Consider the following 21,704-nt stretch of genomic DNA (forward strand, 5'->3'; position numbering starts at 1 on the left):
ACTTGCTGAGTTACTCTGGATTTCCAGTACCCGCAGAATTGTGTGTCTGCGTGTCTGTGTTTGTGTGTGCGCGTGTTTGTCGGCACATGTGTGTGTCTAGATGTTTATTGGGAGTTGTAGCAGAAATGATTAGATACACACCAAAAACTAAACTCAGTGCTCTCATACATTTTATCTATCTCACAAATTAATTCATATAAATATCAGCAATTTATATTTTTTAACCAAATAAGAGGCACTTGAAAACTTTTTTGTAATTACAGACATCTATAATCTCACTTTCAAGGATAGGAATGGGACATTCATTTATTGCAATTAAGTAGTGTTCATAATATAAGGTTCATAAGGTTCTAAATATAAAAAGCTTCATCTTCTGATTCCAAGTATCTACTCTGTGATAAAGAAGCATCATCAAACAAGATTTTGTGATAATTACCCTGGAGTGAGATGAGAATCCCGTTCAGTAACAGCAGCGTGCAGTGAATCACTCTCATCTCAGCAGAAGACTTGAGAAGCTGAGAGAAGGGGGGTGGGTTGTGGGGAGAAGGAGAGGGGTTGTGGGGAGAGAGGGGGAGGGGGGGAGAGAGAGAGATGTTAGTTCTATCATTTGAGGGAAGCTGTGAACATCCCCTCCCCCATTGTCCTCAGCACCAATGTTCACCAACCCCTCTCCCATTAACCTGTAAAAAATGCCCTTGGCCTCTCCATACGAGGTGGGAACAAGTTACTGGGCAAAGGGGCACCAGGTTCAGCACGGAACACCCCACTTCACCTTGGAAATGTAGGAAACATTTCTAACCAACAAACTTGATTTCAAATAGTCAAATTATTGTCAAGGTTTCAATAATTCGATTTGTAAAATGTATTTGCTTAATTCAAAACAGTATAATGTTCAGTAATATAAAGGTACAATCATCACAGTATCATATTAGTAAAAATATTGTTCCTGTACATGTTTAAACCAGTTGTTCGTTAAGATTCAACAACACTCTGACCAGCGTTGGGCAAGTCCAATGGGAATTGTAACTGGGAAATGTTGCTGAGGAGCTGTCAGGAAATTTGGGATTCCTGTTCCCTCCTGTGTGGAGAGTTTATTCATCATATATGCCACAAAAGCACTAGATCCTTTTAACTAGCATATTTTATTGACTTTGATAGATTTAGAAAATGGAACAGGATGGAAACAGGCCAGTTGGTCCACAAAGTCTGTGTTAACACCAAACACCCACTGACATTAATCCTTCCCTCATTCATTTTGTTCTCCTCACATTCACATCAACTCCCCAAATGTTCCTCCAGTCATTACAGTATTTACAGCAACCAATTAGCCTACCAATCTGAGAGTTTATGGGATGTATGAGGAAACTAAGCATGCAGGGCAATCCTGCACAGTCACAGAGAAAATGTGTAAACTCCACAAACAAGACCTGAGGTCAGGATCACAACTTGGTCATTTAAACTCTGAACCAATAATACTATATGAACCACAAAGTTTGTCATGACCAACATATGCAGCAACATTTCTCACAAAGGGCCAGCAAGTGATGGAGCAACTGAAAAACCAGGCTGCAAACAGTGGCAGAGTACAATCAAGACTTCCACTGTCAAAAATTGCACTTAATGTATTTTGTGTTATTTCTTGCTTTCCATAAAACATACACAAGGAGAAATTCCCCCAAAGTTTAAACAAATGGCCAAGTATTGATTAACTCCAGAAGAGCTAAGTGCACTCTAGGCTTTTAATACATGGCAGGGAATAAAGGGTAAAATTGTGGAAACAAAAGAACTTTGACAAAATTGTTCATTTCAACAACTTACTGTTGTTCAGAAGTGGAATATTATATACAAGTAAAATTTATTGTGGTGTATACCAAATTTCTGAAGAATGCAGCAGGCCAGGGCATATTTGCAAAGAAAAAGAGTCAATATTTTGAGCCAAGGACCTTTCATCAGAATGGCAAAAATACGACAAGTTTGCTTTAAGTTGCTAAGTCCTCTACAGTGGAGAGAAGGTATAATGACTGTGATTGGGTGCAGATCAGATTTGTTATCAGAACTATTACTGAAAAAACAGTTAGTACTGTCAAAAGGGAGAGAAACACCAGTGTTAAATTCCCGATGGCTGATACGAATGAGGAGTATCTGTATGATAATGATGAGAGGCTGTGTCTAGATTCACAGAGCAGCATCACTGAGATAATCCGGGAGTTTGAAAACACAGACGCCAGTGGGGCAGGGTATTAAACTGGATTCACATTAAACTCAGAAAGGATATTCAGCTTAAAAAGGGAGGAAGGTGTTTGACCCCCACCAAATGGAGTAGCCACCACACACAAACACAAATTTAAAGGATCTCTTTTTCTTTTTCAATCTTTTTATTAGTATTAATAATATTATGAACAAAATACAATTAATATATTAAAAGGGATTACAAACATACAAATTCCCATTACACATGAAAGAATACATAAGCAATGAATACAGTATAAATAAGTTTTCCCGAAACATGAACCATATAGTATATATATGAACAAGGTAAATCTAGATATTTCATAATATATAATATAAAAAAATATGCAAAGTTGACTAACCTACTAATCTAGAATCTAAGGGAAAAAAAGGAAGCAAAAAAAGAAAAACTAAAAAAAAGAGAAAAAAAGGGCTGTTTATAGTATCTCATAAGAATACATAAACATCAATGTCGTCAACTCCGATCCTCTCAACATAAATATGATTAAAGCTGAAAAAACCAATAAGCTTGGCACAGGGTCGTATTACATCATATGAAAATATTGAATAAATGGTCTCCATATCTTTTCAAATTTAATAGAAGTATCGAATACACCACTTCTAATTTTTTCTAAATTTAAACATAACATAGTTTGAGAAAGCCAATGAAATACCGTGGGAGGATTAATTTCCTTCCAATTCAACAAAATTGATCTTCTAGCCATCAAAGTGAGAAAAGCAATCATTCGACAGGCGGAAGGAGATAAATGGAGTGAGTCCATCATCGGTAAACCAAAAATTGCGGTAATAGGATGGGGTTGTAAATCGATGTTCAGTACCGCAGAGATAATATCAAAAATATCTTTCCAATATTTTTTCAAAAGCAGACATGACCAAAACATATGAGTTAAAGACGCGATTTCCAATTGACATCTGTCACAAATAGGGTTTATATAAGAATAAAAATGAGCTAATTTATCCTTGGACATATGGGCCCTATGTACAACCTTAAATTGTATTAATGAATGTTTGGCACATATAGATGATGTATTAACTAATTGAAGAATTCTATCCCAATTCTCAATAGGAATAATAAGATTGAGCTCTCTTTCCCAATTAAAGGATCTCAATGTGAAGATCCATGTGGAAGTACAAGCCACTCACACCTTCCACAAGACCCAAACTCTTCTCCAGATCTCAAAAGAAGCAGTTGTGCATGAACTGGGGTGTCTGAAGAGACATGGTATTCTGTCCCATTTGGGCTGTGATTGGGCCGCTCCTATTTCCAGTCATTCCAATGCAGGGTGAAACAGTGATGCTGTGGGACTAAATTGCTTCATGAATGTTCATACACATAACTCAATTTTAATGCAACCTTGACAGGCGATTGAATTCAGTAAGATGAATTCATCCATCACCAAACAGCAGATGGGTCTGAATCCAGTGACTGGCGTGTTCCACAATTAACACACACAAAGGGCGTGTGGAGGTTAAACAGCACCAGAGTTTATGCACTGTACCACAGATGAGATTTTGGATCAGCTGATTATGTTCTTTGCTTCATCTGTGAAATCCTGGTTTCAGTATGGAGCTACCAGGAGTAGTGACGGTCAGACTGTAGTTCAATGGAATCAGTGTCAGCATGCAAAATGCCAATCTCCACAAATATTAAAGCATTACGTGGCCTGTCAAACTGATGCTCAAGTTCAAGGCCTCAGAGCAAAGCTGATGCAATTATCAAAGTCCCACCTTCAGCTGATGCAGCCAAACTCAGGTCAGTCTTGAGTTTGTTGAATTATTAGATATCAACCTTCATGCAACCATTTCAGGAGTCAACGTGACCAGAGGCCAGATAGAATTAGTCCCCTGCATTGCAGAAAAGCACTAACTTTTACAGGTGACTGGCACACTACAGTTCAGAGACGTGTTGCTAAGGCCATCAGCAAACAAATTTTCCAAAGAAACAATATGGAATCATGTCCTTTCAAAAAGCTTAGATTTAATTTCAATAGGGAAGAGCAATATCCTGAGCTGTGACCTTTTGATAAGAAGGATCAGCGATTTACGGATCAGGACTGTATCCAGTGGGGTTCTCCATTTGGACTCTCTGAGGTTGAGGAAACGGTTACTGAGTATCACCCTCATATTTCAGACCAACTCTTGGCCATGACTAGATCACGATGGAGAATTTGAGAGTCAGTGTTTTGTCAAGCTGCTGAAAATCCCCCTCTCCAAGCCCCCCACCCCCCCCCCCACGTGTGGAACTGCCTGCGGACAAACAACGTCTGCCGGTCGCAATTTGTGTCCACTCAAAATGTCTGGAAAAGCTTCCCACAGACTGACTGTGACTAACAGGACTGAGAGTCCTGGGAGACAATTGCTTGCAACTTTTAGATTATAAAGAGTAATGGTGCTGCTTCTTCACTTCAATCAATGACACTGGCTCCATCCTGACCTGTCTGGGACTGTCTGTTGGGAGTTGCACAGTCTGAGACTGATGGGTTTCCCCTGGGAGCTCCAGTGTCCTCCCACATCCCAGAGTTGGGTTGGTTGATAGGTTAACTGGCTGCTGGAAGTTCCCCTTCTTCATTTGGCACTCAACAGTAATAAGTTTCCGGGGAAATAGAACAAAAGTCACTGCTGTTGGATTCCACATAGACTCCCTGGCCCAAATGGCCTCCCCTCGTAACAAATAAAATATGAGGTTCCGAAAATTCAAATCACACTTTAGTCAGTAAAACAGGACATTAAGACAATCATCTCAAACAGTCTGTCGGTGTACATGCTTCCTGCCGTCCTCCTCTTCTCAGCACACAATATCCAGTTCATCTCTAACCATCAATCTCCTGTATGAGATTTTAAAGACTTCCAACAAGACCCTGTCCCAAACTCCGACTGAATCAATAAGCGATGGAAATATGAAATATGCAACAAGACAGCCCCGGAAACACAAATAACAAGAGTGAAAGCGGAGGGAGGAGTGGGATCTCTCCAATGAACTGTGCAGTTTGCCCCGACACCCAGACCCGGGAAGCCCCCACAGCCCTGCCAATGAGTTTCAGCGCGGGGAACAGAAAGTTTTTCTCCTTCCTCCTTCCAGCCAGTTAGTGCCCGTCACAGTCTGAAAGCTGTCACAGAAGAGGCTGAAGAGCAAGGCTTCAGAAATTAGGACCACAAAGAGGTGGTCGCTGGAGACAGAGGAACGGCTACAGGATTGCTTCGAGTCAGCAGGCTGGGCCCTGTTCAAGGACTCATTTGTGGATATGAATGAATACGCCATGGTTGTCATGGAGTTTGTAAAAAGCAGCTGTGTCCCCACAAAATCACACAGATAACTCATGTTCTTTATAGTTATTGCTTATTTATTGTAAGACCATAAGATATAGGAGCAGACTTAGGTCATTTGGCCAATCGAGTCAGCTCCACTATTCAATCACAGCTGATCCTCTTTTCCCCTTCCTCAACCCCATCCCTCAGCCTTCTCCCCGTATCCTTTGATCCCGTGGCCAATCAAGAACCTATCAATTTCTGCCTTAAATACACCCCACGACCTGGCCTCCACGATGATATGTGGTAACAAATTCCACAGATGCATCACCCTCTGGCGGAAGAAAATTCTCCACATCTCTGTTTTACATCGGCACTCCTCTATACTGAGGCTGTCCCCTGTCCCCGCTTGTCCTGGACTCCCCCACCATGGGAAACGTCCTTTCCACATCCACTCTGTCTTGGTCTTTCAACATTCGAAAGGTTTCAATGAGATTCCCCACCCCCCATCCTTCTTAATTCCAGCAAGTACAGACCAAGAGCCATCAAACATTCCTCGTATGATATTTCTATCTCTTTGTATTTACAGAGATCGTTGTATTTTACACACTGGTTCAATGCCCAGTGGGTGTGTTCAACCAGTTATAGTTATTATTCTATGGTTTTATTGAAGATGGACACTTGAAAATGAATCAGTGTTGTATATGGTGAATATGTACTTCAATAATAAATTTATTTTGAACTTTGAAAGTCACTGCTGTAAATAAACAAACCCCAGGATCCATCCAGTTTTCAAAGGGAGCTGGAAAGGGCATCTAATAAGAGTAATGTCACAATTGTAATGGGGACTTCAATATGCCAGGCGATTGGGAAAATCAGGTTGGTGTTGGCTCACAAGAAAGGGAATTTGTTGAATGCCTACAAGACGACCTTTTAGAGCAGCTTGTGCTTAAGCCTACAACGGGAAAGGCTATCTTTGATTGGGTGTTATTTAATAATCCAGATTTTATTATGAAGCTTAAGGTAAAGGAATACTTTGGAAACAGTGATCATAATATGATTGAATTCATATTGCAATTTGAGAGGGAGAAGCATGTCAGATGTATCAGTATCACAATGGAATAAAGGGAATTACAGAGGCATGAGAGAGGAGCTTGCCCAGGTGGATTGGAGGAGGATACTGGCAGGGATGACAACAGAGATTGTTGAAGTTTCTGGGAATAGTTCACAAAGCAAAGGATAGATACGTCCCACAGAAGAAGTAGCTCTGAAATGGCAGGGGTAGTCAACCGTGGCTGATAAGGGAAGTTAAGGATTGCATAAAAGCCAAGGAAAGGGCAAAAGTGAGTGGGAAATTGGATGACTGGGAAGTTTTCAAAATCTAACAAAAGGCAATTTAAAAAGCCATAGGGGAAAAGATGAAACACAAGGGCAAACTAACCAATAACATAAAGCAGGATACTAGAAATATTTATTCAGTTATATGGGGAGTAAAACGAAGGTGAGAGTTGATACTGGACCACTGGAAAATGATGCTGGTGAGGTAGTAATGAGGGACAAAGAAATGGCAGATGAACCTAATGAGTTCTTTGCATCAATCTTCACTGTGCCAGACACTGGCAGTGTCCCAGAGGTCCATGAGTGTCAGGGAGCAGTAGTGAGTGTCATTAGTATTACAAAGGAAAAAGTGCTGGCAAACTCAATGATCTTAATGTGGATAAGTCACCTGGACCAGATGGACAATATCCCAGAATCCTGAGAGGTTGCTGAAGAGAGAGCAGACATGATCTTTCAAGAATCACTTGATTCTGACATGGTTGCAGAGGACTGGAGAATTGTAACTGTCACTCCACTCTTTCAGAAGGGAGGAAGGCAAAAGCAAGGAAATGATAGGCCAGTTAGCCTGACCTCAGTGGTTGGGAAAGGGTTGGAGTTTATTATTAAGAATAAGGTTTCAGGGTACCTCAGAAAGAGTGGGTTGTCATTGGAGAGAGTCCAGAGGACGTTCACGGGGATGATTCCGGGAATGAAGGGGTTAACAAACAAGGAGCGTTTGGCAGCTTTGAGCCTGGAGTCACTGGAATTTAGAAGAATGCGGGGAGAGGAGAGGGAATCTCATTGAAAACTACCGAATGTGGAAATGACCAGATCAGGTGGATGTGGAGAGGATGTTCATTGTCTCAGGAGAGGATGTGCACAGCCTCAAAACTGAGGGGCGACTTTTTAGAACGGAGGCAAGGTGGATTTTTTTTTATATAGCCAGAATCGTGAATCTCTGGAATGCTCTGACACAAACTGCCGTGGAGGCCCAGTCCGTGGGTATATTAAAGGCGGAAGTTGATAATTTCCTGATTGGTCAGGGTATCAAAGGGTACGGCAAGAAGGCAGAGTGTGGGGTTCAGTGGGATCCGGGATCACCCATGATGGATTCTGCTCCTTTGTCTTAGGGTCTTAAGGGCTTCCGCCTCCCTGACCGGCCGAGCTCTCGCTCTCCCCATTCTCCGGAGCAGACAGGTTCACCGCTCCGGCTCCGGTAACGAGGCGGAGCCAATCTCGGGGTCGTGGGCCGGCCGGTAGCGGCGGGTCTCCCTCTCACTGACTGCGCTAGGAAAGAGGAAAGTGACCCACTTTGTCCAGGTGGCTCCCGTGCGGTGACCTGTTCCTGAGCCCCACTCACCGGATTAACTTCATCAGGCGGATCCCCCTCCCCACTCCTGGTGGGGAAGTTTGTAACGAGCGCTCAGCAGTAACGTGGAGTAAGCGACCTCAGACCAGAACTTCCTCGGTGTGGAGCACCACAAAGTCGGCGTCACGGCAGCTGCCAGAGGAAAAATTAAAACTATTGTACTTTTCCTCAAAATGGATGCAGTTAGATGGGCGGGACGGAAAGAGTGAAACTGTGTAGGGGATTGGAGAGGACAATACCAGCCTGACAACTCCCTCTGGTGCTCCTCCCCCTTTTCTTTCTTCTCTGGCCTTCTGCCCTCTCCATTAGATTCCCCTTTCTCTAGCTCTGTACTTCTTTCACCAATCAAATTCCCAGCTCCTTAAACGCTCCCCCTCCCGGTTTCATCTGTCACCGTGTGTTTCTCTTTCCCCTCCCCTACCTTTTAACCCACTTTCCATTTTCTGTCGGGATCGCTCCCTGTTCGACTTCCTTGTGCATTTGTCCCTCCCTACTGATCTCCCTCCTGGCACTTACCCTTGCAAACGGAACAAGTGCTACACCTGCCCTACAACTCCTCCCTCACTACTATTCAGGGCCCCAAACAGTCCTTCTAGGTGAGGTGACACTTCACCTGTGAGTTTGTTGGGGTTATATACTGTGTCCGGTGCTCCAGGTGTGGCCTCCTGTAAATCAGTGAGACCCAACACCAAGCACCTATATTCCATCAACCAGAAAAAGCGAGTTGATAATGATGTAAAAAATTTATATAAACAAAATTATTTGCCATTATTAAAAAAAATAAAAGAGGATCTTGATAAATGGATGATGTTACCAATAACATTAATAGGTAGAGTTAATGCTGTAAAAATGAATATATTTCCTAGATTGCAATATTTATTCCAAACTTTACCAATACAATTACCTCAGAAGTTTTTTCAAGAACTGAATAAATATGTAAGGAAATTTCTTTGGAAAGGAAAGATGTCAAGAATATCATTGGAAAAATTGACATGTAAATTTGATTTAGGAGGGTTACAACTTCTAAATTTTAAGAATTATTATAAAGCAAATCAATTTAGATTTATTGCGTCTTTTTTTGATGAAGAAAAACCGGCATGGATTAGAATAGAATTAGATAAGATAGGAGAAAACATACCAGAAGATTTTATATATAAATGGGAATCCAAATGGATACGGGGGGAAAAAAAATCTCCTATATTAAGACACTTGATTGATTTAGATAGATAGATAGATAGATACTTTATTCATCCCCATGGGGAAATTCAACCTTTTTTCCAATGTCCCATACACTTGTTGTAGCAAAACTAATTACATACAATACTTAACTCAGTAAAAATATGATATGCATCTAAATCACTATCTCAAAAAGCATTAATAATAGCTTTAAAAAAAAGTTCTTAAGTCCTGGCGGTTGAATTGTAAAGCCTAATGGCATTGGGGAGTATTGACCTCTTCATCCTGTCTGAGGAGCATTGCATCGATAGTAACCTTATTTATGGAATAAGGTAAATATGGACGATGAGATAAAGAAATCTTTATTAGCAAAAAGAACTTTAATTCAAAATAGGCTTATTCCTTTTACAATGGATAATAAACTTTTACATAATTGGTTCCAAAAGGGGATTAAATATATAGGTGATTGTTTTGAAGGAGGTATATTGATGTCGTTTGATCAATTAAAAAATAAATATAAAATATCAAATAACACTCTTTTCTGTTCTTTTCAATTAAAGGCTTATTGATGAGAAAAGCTGGGACAAACAATGTTGATGCCAAAACCTAGTGAAATAGACATATTAATTCAAAAAGGAAAAATTAAAAAATTTACATCTTGTATGTATAATTTGATTCAAAAACAGACAATTAAATCAGGAATTCATAAATCAAGACAAAAATGGGAATCTGATTTGAATGTTAAAATTGATGGAAAAAAACTGGTCAAGATTATGTTCTGATAGTATGAGAAATACAATAAATGTTCGACTTAGATTAATACAATATAATTTTTTACATCAATTATATATACCACAGAAAATAGATTAAATTCAAATATGTCTGACCAATGTTTTCGATGTAATCAAGAAATTGGTACTTTTTTACATTCTACTTGGTCTTGTTTTAAAATTCAACCATTTTGGATAAATTTAAGACTTTTATTGGAACAAATTACTGGAGTACAATTCCCACATAGTCCAGTATTATTTTTATGAGGAGACATTGAAGGGACAATATCGAAACTTAATTCAACAATATTGAATAAGTATCAGAAAAAATTTATAAATATTGCATTGGCAGTAGCCAAAAAAGTTATCGCAGTTAATTGGAAATTTGATTTATATTTAACTATGGATTGTTGGAATAATGAAATATATAGTTGTATTCCACTTGAAAAAATTACATACAATTTAAGAAATGAATATGATATATTTTTGAAAATTTGGCTCCCATACTTACAAAAGATAGGATTAAATACATAGGTCCTTTGAAGATAAAATTATAAAGTAATTGGGGAAAGTAAAAATAAATATTAAAATTATTTTGAACTCCATGGAGCATGTGGGGATCCTCCGATATCCAGGCAATCTTTTTCTCTTTTTTTCTTTCTTTAGATAAGGGTTAAGGGGGGAGGGTTAATATTATTTTTCTCACTATTTTATCATCACATTTATTCTTTGTAATTTTCTAAAATTTAATAAATAAATAAATAAATAAATATAAAAAACCAGAAAAAGCGGGATCTCCCAGTGGCCACCCATTTTAATTCCACTTCCCATTTCCATTCTGATATGTCTATCCGTGAGCTCCTCCACTATTGTGATGAGGCCACACTTTGTTGGAGGAATTACACTTTATATTCTGTTTGGGTAGCCTCCCACCTGATGGCATGAACATCATTTCTCAAACCTGATAATAACCCCCTCCCCTTCACCATTTCCCATCCCCTTTTCCCTCTCTCACCTTTTCTCTTTACCCACCCATTGCCTCCCTCTGGTGCTCCTCTCCCCCTCCCCCCTTTTATTTCTTCCATGGACCTCTGTCTCCTTCACCAATCAACTTCCCAGCTCTTTACCTCATCCCTCCCGATTCAGGTTTCACCTCTCACCTTGCATGTTTCTCTCCCCCCCCCCCCCCCCCACCACATAAAGCTACTCCTCGGGTTTTTTTCCCAGTCCTACCGAAGGGTTTAGGCCCAGAACGTTGACTGTACGCTTTCCGTAGATGCTGTCTGGCCTGCTGAGTTCCTCCAGGATTTTGTGTGTGTTTATTGCCTGTGAGGACTCGCCTGTTTTATTGTTGAAAGTCAAAGTCCGATAAAACTCAAGTTCAGAGGCGGAGTCTGTGTCACGGAGCTTGTCAGCGAGGCTGGAAAACAAAAGTTTCTTTGAAATGGTTCCTCACACGTTTAAACAAGTTTGCCAATTATATCATGATGAATCCCAGCCGTTGATGAGTCAGTGTACAGGAGTGGCACAGGGAACCTGGCTGAATGGTGCTGAAACAAAATCAATATACGTCACCATATGCACACGTGAGTTCCATTTTCCTGCAGGCATTCTCAATAAATCCATCACTGGCACATTAGCACAGTGGTTAGCACGATGCTTTACAGTACAGGTGACCCAGATACAAGGATTTTATATGTTCTTCCCATGACCGAGTGGGTTTCCTCTGGGTGCTCTGGTTTCCACCCACAGTCCAACGACAGACCAGTTGGGAGGTTAATTGGACATTGTAAACTGTGCCATGATTTGGCTAGGATTACATTGGGCAGTGTGCTGCTGGGGAGTGTGGCTCGAAGAGCCAGAAGGGCCTATTCTGCACTGTATCTCAATAAATATTTAAATAAATAACCATAGCGAATCAATGAGAGACTGCACCAACTTTGGCATTCAACCAGTGTGCAAACTGTGCAAATAATAATAAATAAGTGACAAATAGTGAGAACATGAGATGAAGAGTCCTTGAAGGTGATCCATTAGTTGTGGGGAACATTTCAAAGATGGGGCAAATGACGTTACCCACTTTGGTTCAAGAGCCTGATGGTTGAGAGGTGATAATTGATCCTCAACCTGGTGGTGTGAATTCTGAGGCTCCTGTACCTTATTCCTGATGGAAGCAGCTTTCCTGTGACATTGGTTCATGTAGATATGCTCACTGGTGGGGAGGACTTACCTGTGATTGACTGGACTGTATCCAGTGCGTTTTGGAGGATTTTCTGTTTAAGGGTATTGGTGTTTCCATACTAGGCTCTGATGCAGCCAGTCAATATACTCTCCTCTAACACAATAGAAGTTTGTCAGAGTTGTAGATGCCATATAAATCTTCATAAACTCCTGAGGACTTAGAGGCACTGCTGTGCTTTCTTCGTAATTGAACTTGCAAAGTGGGCCAAGGACAGATCCTCAAAAATATTAATACCGAGGAATTTGCTGACCCTGTCCACTTCTGATCCTCTGATGAGGACTGGCTCTTGGACCTCTTGTTTACTCCTCCTGAAGTCAGGAATCAGCTCTTTGGTCTTGCTGACATTGTGTGAGAGGTTGTTGTTCTGGTGCCACTCAGCCAGATTGTCAATCTCCCTCTTATATGTTGATTCATTATCTGATTCGACGTATGACAGTGATGTCATCAGCAAACTTGAATGTGGCATTGGAGCTGTGCTTAGCCACACATTGTAAAGCGAGTAGACTAAAGGGCTGAGCACACAGTATTGTGGTGCAACTGTGCTGATGGAAATCCTGAAGGAGATGTTGTTCCCAATCCAGACTGACTGGTCTGTAATTGAGGAAGTTGAGGCTTCAGCTGCAGAAGGAGGAGGTGAGAGCAATGTCTGAAGCTCACTGAGGGGAAATTGGTTTTAAATGCTGAGCTGCAGTCAATAAAGAGAATCTTGTTGTATGCATCTTTGGAAGGATGAAGGGGGATCTCATTTTTGCTGTCCAAATGTCTGGCGTTAAGTGGAGAGCCAATGAGATGAAATTTGCATTTGCTCCAGTAGGCAAACTGGAGTGGATACAATTCACTTCTCAGGCAGGAGTTGATATGCTTTATCACCACCCTCTCAAAACACCTGTTCACTGTGGATGTCAGTGCTACTGGATGATAGTCATAAGACCATAAGATATAGGAGCAGAATTAGGCCATTTGGCCCATCGAGTCTGCTCCACCATTCAATCATGGCCGATCCCTTTTTCCCCTCCTCAACCCCATCCCCAGTCTTCTCCCTGTAACCTTTGATGCCATGTCTAATGAAGAGCCTATCAATCTCTGCCTTAAATACACCCAAAGGCCTGGCCTCCACAGCTGCATGTGTTAACAAATTCCACAAGTTCACCACCCTCTGGCAAAAGAAATTTCTTTGCATCTCCATTTTAAATGGACTCCCCTCTCTCCTGAGTCTGTGCCCTCTTGTCCTAGACTCCCCCACCTGGGGAAATATCCTTTCCACATCTACTCTCTCGGCCTTTCAACCTTTGAAAAGCTCCAATGCGATTCCCCTTCATTCTTCTAAATTCCAGTGAGTACAGACCCAAGACCATCAAACATTCCTCATACGATAACTCTTGTGTATCTCCTCTGGATCCTCTCCAACACAAGCACTATCTTTTGTAGATAAGGATCCCAAAACTGTTCACAATACTCGAGCTGAGGTCTCACCAGTGCCTCAGCATCACATCCTTGCCCTTGTATTCTGGACTTCTTGAATTCTAACGTTGCATTTGCCTTCCTCAACTCACCAACTCAACCTGCAAGCTAACCTTTAGGGTGTTTGGTTCAAGGGCTCCAAAATCCCTTTGCATTTCAAATTTTTGGAATTTCTCCCTATTTAGAAAATAGACCGCACATTTATTTCTACTACCGAAGTGCATTACCAAGCATCTTCCAACATTGTATCTCATTTGCCACTTTCTTGGCCATACTCCTAATCTGTATGTCCTTCTGCAGCCTACCTGTTTCCTCAACACCCCTCTACCAAGCATCCTAACATCTGCAGACATGGCAGCAGAGCCATCTATCCCATCATCTAAAGCATTGATATACAGCATAAAAGAAGCAGTCCCCACACTGACCCATGCAGAACACTACTAGTCACTAGCAGCCAACCAGAAAAGGATCTTTTTATTCCCATTCACTGCTTCTTAGCAATCAGCCAATGCTCTGACCATGTTAGTAACTTTTCAGTAATACCATGAGCTCCCAACTTGGTAAGCAACCTCATGTGTGGCACCTTTTCAAAGGCTTTCTGAAAGTCCAAATATACAACATCCTTTTTATCTAAAATACTTGTATTCTCCTCAAAGAATTCCAACAGGTTCACCAGGGAAGATTTTACCTTAACGAAACCATGCTGACTTTGTCCTATCTGGTCCTGTGTCACCAAGTACTCCATAACCTCATCCTTAACAATTGACTCCAACATCTTCCCAACCACTGAGGTTCTTTTCTCACATTTTCCATCAAGTAGGAGGTTCAGAAGCCTGAAGGTACACACTCAGTGATTCAGGAACAGCTTCTTCCCCTCTGCCATCTGTTTCCTAAATGGGCATTGAACCCATGAACACTAGCTCATTTTTTTAAATATACATCATTGCTGTTTTCTTTTTTTAAAATCTTTTTATTAATTTTAAACTAACAAGAGAAACATGGTTACAGAGAGTTTGAGAGTACATAATTAATAGGTTAAAGTATAAACACAAATAGATGATAATCCATATATAATAACCTCCCAAACTCATAGTAATTACGAAAAAAGGAGTAAATAAGAAAAAAAACCTCCAAAAAAAAACCTAACCAACATGGGCCATTGTGTTATGTCAAACATACACAGCAGCGTCAATAACTCCATACCTCCATCCAAATAATTAAGGATAATAAAAGTAAGATTTAGGAAAAGTCAGTTTAGCTTATATGAAAATGTTGAATAAATGGTCTCTAAGTTTCTTCAAATTTAATTGAAGGGTCAAAAACAACACTTCTAATTTTTTCTAAACTCAAACAAGAAATAGTTTGAGAAAACCACTGAAATATAGTTGGAGGATTGATTTCTTTCCAATTCAATAGGATAGATCTTCTAGCCATTAACGTAACAAATGCAATCATCCGCCGGGCTGAGGGGGATAAGCAACTATTATCCACCATTGGTAAACCGAAAATTGCAGTAATAGGATGCGGCTGCAATTTAATATTCAGAACTTTTGTAATAATACCAAAAATATCTTTCCAATAATTTTGCAAGCAGGGGCAAGACCAGAACATGTGGGTCAACGAAGCAACTTCAGAATGACATCTGTCACAAGTTGGATTAACATAAGAATAAAATTGAGCAAGTTTATCCTTAGACATATGAGCTCTATGTATAACCTTAAATTGTATTAAGGCATGTTTAGCACAAATAGAAGAATTGACTAATTGTAAAATTTTCTCCCACTGCTCAGTGGGTATAAGACAATGAAGTTCATTTTCCCATTCTTTCTTAATTTTTCCTGATACTTCTGGCTGTATTTTCATGATCATATTATAAATGATGGCTACTAAACCCTTCTGGCAAGGATTCAGAGCTAATTTTTTTTTGTAATGTCCATTGGACATAATTTCAGAAAAAACTGTAACATATTATTCAAGAAATTTCTAACTTACAAGTATCTAAAAAAATGAGTTTTAGGCAAATTATATTTATTAGATAGCTGTTCAAAGGACATAAAACTGTTATCTAAAAATAGATCGCGAAAGCATGTTATACCTTCTGTTTTACATAATACAAAGGCTTGATCCATAAAAGAGGGCCGAAAAGAAAAGTTAGATATAATAGGGCTTGACAAGATAAACTTATTCAAGCCAAAGAATTTACGAAATTGAAACCATATTCGTAATGTATGTTTAACTATAGGATTGGTTATTTGTTTATTCAATTTAGATAAAGCAAAAGGAAGCGAAGATCCTAAAATAGAAAACAATGAAAAGTCTTGTACAGATTTACATTTCAAATTTACCCATTGTGGGCAAGATACTATAATCGATTCTTGTCCAAAATATCAAATATCTAATATTAACTGCCCAATAGTAAAACTGCTGGTTTTTGCACAATTTTAATCTATTCGATATATATACTGTAAATGTATTTATTTATTTATTTATTATTGTTCTTTTTCTTCTATATTATATATTGCATCGAACTGCTGCCGCTAAATTAACAAATTTCACAAAACATGCCGGTGATAATAAACATGATTCTGATTCTGTAATTTCCTCTCTGCTGCCTCCCTCCTTTCTTAAAGAGTGGAGTGACATTTGCAATTTTACAGTCCTCTGGCACCAAGCCAGGGTCCAATGATTTTCGAAAGATCATTGCTAATGCCTCCACAGTCTCTAACACTACCATTTTCAGAACCCTGGGGTGCCATTCATCTGGTCTGGTCACTGAGGCAAGTTACCACGTTCTTCTTAGACACTGGTATAATTGAAGCCTGCTTGAAGCAGACTGCCAGAATGAGAGGGTAAAGATCTCAGTGACTACTCCAGCCAGTTTATCAACCCAGGTCTATAATAATTGGCCAGGTAACGATCTGGGCTAAATGCTTTACACGGGTTCAACCTCCTGAACATCGCTTGCACATCGGCCGCAGACTGGAATCACAGGATCATCGGGGTCTGTGAGAATTTGTGATTTTTTCTCCATGTTTTGATCATCAAAGTGAGCAGAGAAGGCTTTGAGCTCATTTGGAAGCGAATCTCTGTTGCCACCTATGTCACCTGATTTAATTTTATGAGCTGACATTATTCAAGCCCTGCCACACTGTCGAGCAACCTTCACTTGGTCCGGAATTGCAACTTCATTGGTGAGATGGTTTTGCAGACATCGGATTGTACTTGGACCTCTTGTAGCTTGTTACGTATTTGTAACATTTAGAAACGAACCAGCAGCAAGAGATTTCACACGGAGTCAGGTTTTAATGTTAAAACCACTTTCTTTTATTAGAATCTACTCATAATATAGTAACTTAATGAGATAAACAAAAGTTAACAGTGTTATTGTGTGTGATTGACTATCAAGTTTAGGAATAGATTAGATTATGAGGACACTCAGTCCTCATTTAGTGTCATTTAGAAATTCATGCATTAAGAAATTATACAATGTTCCTCCAGAGTGATATCACAAAAAAAAACAGGACAAACCAAAGACTCACACTGACAAAACCACATAATTATAACATATAGTTACAGCAGTCCAAAGCAATACTATAATTCGATAAACGCAGACCATGGGCCCGGTTAAAAGAAAAAGTCTCAAGTCCCGATCGACTCCAGTAGTCCCGATATCAGGCAGCAAAAGGGAGAAACTCTCCCTGCCATAAACTTCCAGGCACTGACTTGGAAGCACCCGACGACAGCAGACTCTGAGTCCGTCCGAAAACTTTGAGGCTCCGATACAGCCTCCCGAGCGCCATCCTCTGCCGAGCGCCTTTGACCTCATCCCGGCCGCCGAAACAAGCAAAGCCGAGGTCTGTCTCCATCAAATCAGGATTGTGCACGGATCCCTACTGAACACGAAACAGATATCCATCTCCAGAGATTCATCATTCACGCTGCGTGGCGTCGCCATTTTCTCCTCCTCCTCATTAGTAATAGTAATTAAAGTCTCAAGATGGCAACTTGGTAAGGTTCAGTAATCCACAGAAAAAGTGATAGGAGTGAGATTTGTAATCCAGAGTAGAACGTAGAGAGAGAGTGATTACGTCGAATTCCACAGGTACCACGCTGGTAAAACAAAATAGCGATCGTCGAAGATCTTGTCCGTCGAGTCATTCCGGATCCACTCAGGAATAACAGCAGGTGACAGTCACACAGGAATATCGTCTTCACAGTGGTTACCACATAACACCCCGATTAAGGGTTAACAAAAGTGATACCACTCGAGAAACTCCACAAAATCCACACATATGGATTATACAAAGTGAGAGTCCCATATCCATTGTGCACTGCATCCGATGATCAACCCAACCGTTTGGGCACAGGAGAGTTCCAGACAGTGATAAGCAGAAGTGCCACTAGCTGCTTCTTCTTCTTCTTCTTCTCCTTCTCCTTCTCCTCTCTCTCTCTCCCTCCCTCCCTCCCTGCATGTGTTTAAATCTACACAGACTGCAACAGCCTGTGACTGACGTCATAGTCCCGCCTCACTCAGGCGCTCTTAAAGTAACAGTCACAGTAAACGAGACCGCAGGCTCGTAACAAACTTTCTTGGTCACCAGATCTGAATGTCTCTGATCTGGCTCTCAGTAGATTGTGGTTCATCCAGGCCTTCTGGTTGGGGAAGACTTGAATACTTTTGTGGGGACACACTCATCTACAACTGTCAATTACAGCCATGGTGTATTAATTCAGATCACAGATGTGTCCTGAACAAGGCCCAGTCCACCAATTCAAAACAATCCCATAGCCACTCCTCTGCCTCCAATGACCACCTCTTTGTTATCCTAATCTCCGGAGTTCTGCTCTTTAGCCTCTCCCTGTATGTAGGTATGTAGTCAAGTTACCAGAGTTATCAAAATACATTCAGGGCATGGAGTGGTAGGCACTCCTCATCCTAGTATAGCTGTGGTCTAGTCTGTTGTGGCCTCTGGTGCTACAGGTTATATGCTGATGATAATTGAGCAGGGTTTTCATCAAGCAAGCCTGGATGAAATATTCAACAATGATTTGAGATTCACCAGGATGGACTGTTTCTTGTTTGGAGATGGCATCATGCAGTATCTCAAGCAACTGATTATAATTGGCCACTGGTGGTATATAATCTGTGGTTAGGATCATAGATGAAAATTCTCTAGGCAAATGGAACAATTGGCATTTGATTGTTAGGTGTTCAAGGTCGGTGGACACGAGGTCACAAAACTGCCACACTGGAGCACAAACGAGAGTTTGTCATGAAACACACATCTCCACCTTTTGCCTTTCCTGAATCAGCAGTTCAGTCCATCCTGTGAATCAAGCAGCCTTTAGGTCTGATCACCGTACCTGGCACCCTGTTAGTAAGTTATGTCTCGTTCAAACATAGAATACAAGAGTCCCTGGTTGTCCTTCTTTACAGCGATCTTGCCACGAGTCCTCAAAGTTGTTCTTCAGCAACTGCACGTTTGCTCACCATGGCGAGAACCTTCATCCACTTACTGTAAAGGTGCCGTACCTGCTTGCTTGAGAGCTAAGTCTGTGAGATTGTGAAATCTGTAGATCATTAAGTTGATCTAAAATTACATTGCTGAAAAGGAAATTCCATTCTTCAGATTGCAGTGAGAGTTATTCAGCAATGCAACAACCTCTCACTCTATCAGTCTAATAAAGACCCTACAGATATTTGCAAGCACCATCCCACCAGGGGTAGGCTTCCTTTGTCCTCACCTACCACCCCATCAGTGTCTGTGTCAAACACATCATTCTCTGAAACTTCTGGCGTCTCCAGTGGGATCCCACCACCAAGCTCATCTTTCCCTCCCCACCCTCCACTGTCTGCTTTCCGCAGGGATTTCACCCCATGCACCTCCCTTGTCCATTTGTCCCTCCCCACTGATCTCCCTCCGGGTACTTATCCTTCCATGCAGAACAAGTGCTACACCTGCCCCTACATGCCTCCCTCACTACCATTCAGAGCCCCAGACAGTCCTTCCAGGTGAGGCAACACTCCACTGGTGAGTCTGTTGAGGTCATCTATTGTACAGTATATGATGACATACATGTATTTTTCTCTTTCAATATTTTTATTAAAATTATATAAATTGCTGAATACAAATACAAAATTCATAAGGATACAAGTAAGTAATATGAATTACATCACATTTAGATCACAGTAATATGATCACAGTATCCCATATTCCAAATCAATCAGGTAGAAAAAAAGGTTGGATTATGAATTGAAATAAAATAAAATTATTTTATTTTATTAAAAAATGTCTACCCCCACTACCAAAATAAGCTGGTTGGAAAAAAAAATGAGAAGAAAAAAAAACCTCACCATATAATATTAAAATAATAATAATGGCTCAGATCCATACTTTAATAACAGTTCAAAGATTATGAAAATAACTCAGAAAGGGTCCCCATACATTAGAAAATCAGGTTTAGAATCAGAAATAGAACAACGAATCTTCTCTAGATCTAGGCATAACATAAGATTAGATAGCCATTGAGCATGTGGGCGGGGCGGCCCCCTCCCACTTGAGCAAGATCGCCCTCCTGGCCATAAGAGACATAAAGGCCGATACCCGCAAATTAGATGCTTCAGTATTGTAGCACTATCCTCAACAATACCAAACATGGCAGTCAAGGGTTTGGGCTTAAAAGTAACATTGAAAAGTACAGAAAAGGTTTGAAATACATCTTTCCAAAAGTTTTCAAGGCTCGGACATGTCCAAAACATATGAATTAGTGTGGCCACTCCTTTAGTGCATCTATCACAGTAAGGTGAAATATCTGTGTAGAAACGAGAGAGCTTGTCTTTAGACTTATGAACTCGATGTACCACTTTGATAAAGAATGACGAGCACATAACGATGAAGAATTAATCAATTTTAAAATAATCTTCCAGCTCCCTTCAGATATGAAAATCTGTAAATCCTTTTCCCAGTCTCCTTTAATTTTATCGAAAGAAGCTTTTTTCAGTCCAACAGCAGACCGTAAATGTAAGATATTGAGCCGTTGTCAAAGGGTTTCAGATTAAAAATTGTATCTATTATATTCTTATCTGGACTTGTAGGAAATGTATGTAATTGAAATCTTAAAAAATCTCTAATCTGTAAGTAATGAAAAAAGTGGGTATTGGAAAGGTTAAATTTCATTGAAAGTTGCACAAAAGAAGACAGATTCCCTCCATCAAATAAATCCTGAAATTGTTTAATACCCGATCTATCCCATTCTTTAAAAGATAAGTCAATTATAGATGGTTTTAAAAAACAATTAGAAAAGATGGGACTCGAGAGGGACAATCTCAATAAATGTTTTCTAAACTGTAACCAAATCTTCAAAGTATGTTTGACCACCACATTGTCAGTTACTTTATTTAAAGATAAAGGAAGTGAGGATCCATGTAAAGAAATAATGGAAAATTTCATAACAGTGTTGACTTCCAAAGAGACCCATATTGGATAATTCTCATGGTTAATGTAATATATCCAGAATGTAATATTTCGTATATTAACTGCCCAGTAATATAACCTAAAGTTGGATAAGGCAAAGCCTCTATTCTGTTTGGTTTTTTGAAGGTGAGTTTTATTTATTCGAGGTTTTTTATTCTTCCATATATAGGAAGAAAGAATTGAATCCAAAGAGTCAAAAAAAGATTTAGGAATAAAAACAGGCACAGCTTGAAAAAGGTATATAAATTTAGGTAAGATATTCACTTTAATAGAATTAATTTGGCCAATCAGTGATAAAGAGAGAGGCGACCAATTAGAAAGTGTATTTTTATCTTAATTCATTAAAGTTAAAAAATTTTCCTTAAATAAATCTTTATAATTCTTAGTAATTGTTACTC

At 40.0% G+C, this 21,704-nt stretch overlaps 1 protein-coding gene across 3 annotated transcripts in view; it reads right to left on the bottom strand.

Annotated features, from left to right (window-relative positions):
• LOC140720542 (butyrophilin subfamily 3 member A3-like) overlaps positions 1–11,549 on the bottom strand; it is a 388,295-nt gene extending 376,746 nt beyond the window's left edge. Inside the window, exons 1-3 of one of the 3 annotated variants that reach the window (XM_073035384.1) lie at positions 11,362–11,549; positions 8,174–8,314; positions 437–515 (exon numbers count right to left, since the gene is read on the bottom strand). In XM_073035384.1, coding sequence (XP_072891485.1) covers positions 437–494 — 58 coding nt within the window. In that variant the 5' untranslated portion in view covers positions 495–515; positions 8,174–8,314; positions 11,362–11,549. Of the gene's footprint in view, positions 1–436; positions 516–8,173; positions 8,414–8,603; positions 8,679–11,361 lie in introns of those variants that run through there. The other 2 variants (XM_073035390.1, XM_073035394.1) reach the window with 2 other exon arrangements.
• Positions 11,550–21,704: the final 10,155 nt, after the last annotated feature.

This window comes from Hemitrygon akajei, chromosome 2 (assembly GCF_048418815.1).
Source record: "Hemitrygon akajei chromosome 2, sHemAka1.3, whole genome shotgun sequence".
Lineage (NCBI taxonomy): Eukaryota > Metazoa > Chordata > Chondrichthyes > Myliobatiformes > Dasyatidae > Hemitrygon > Hemitrygon akajei.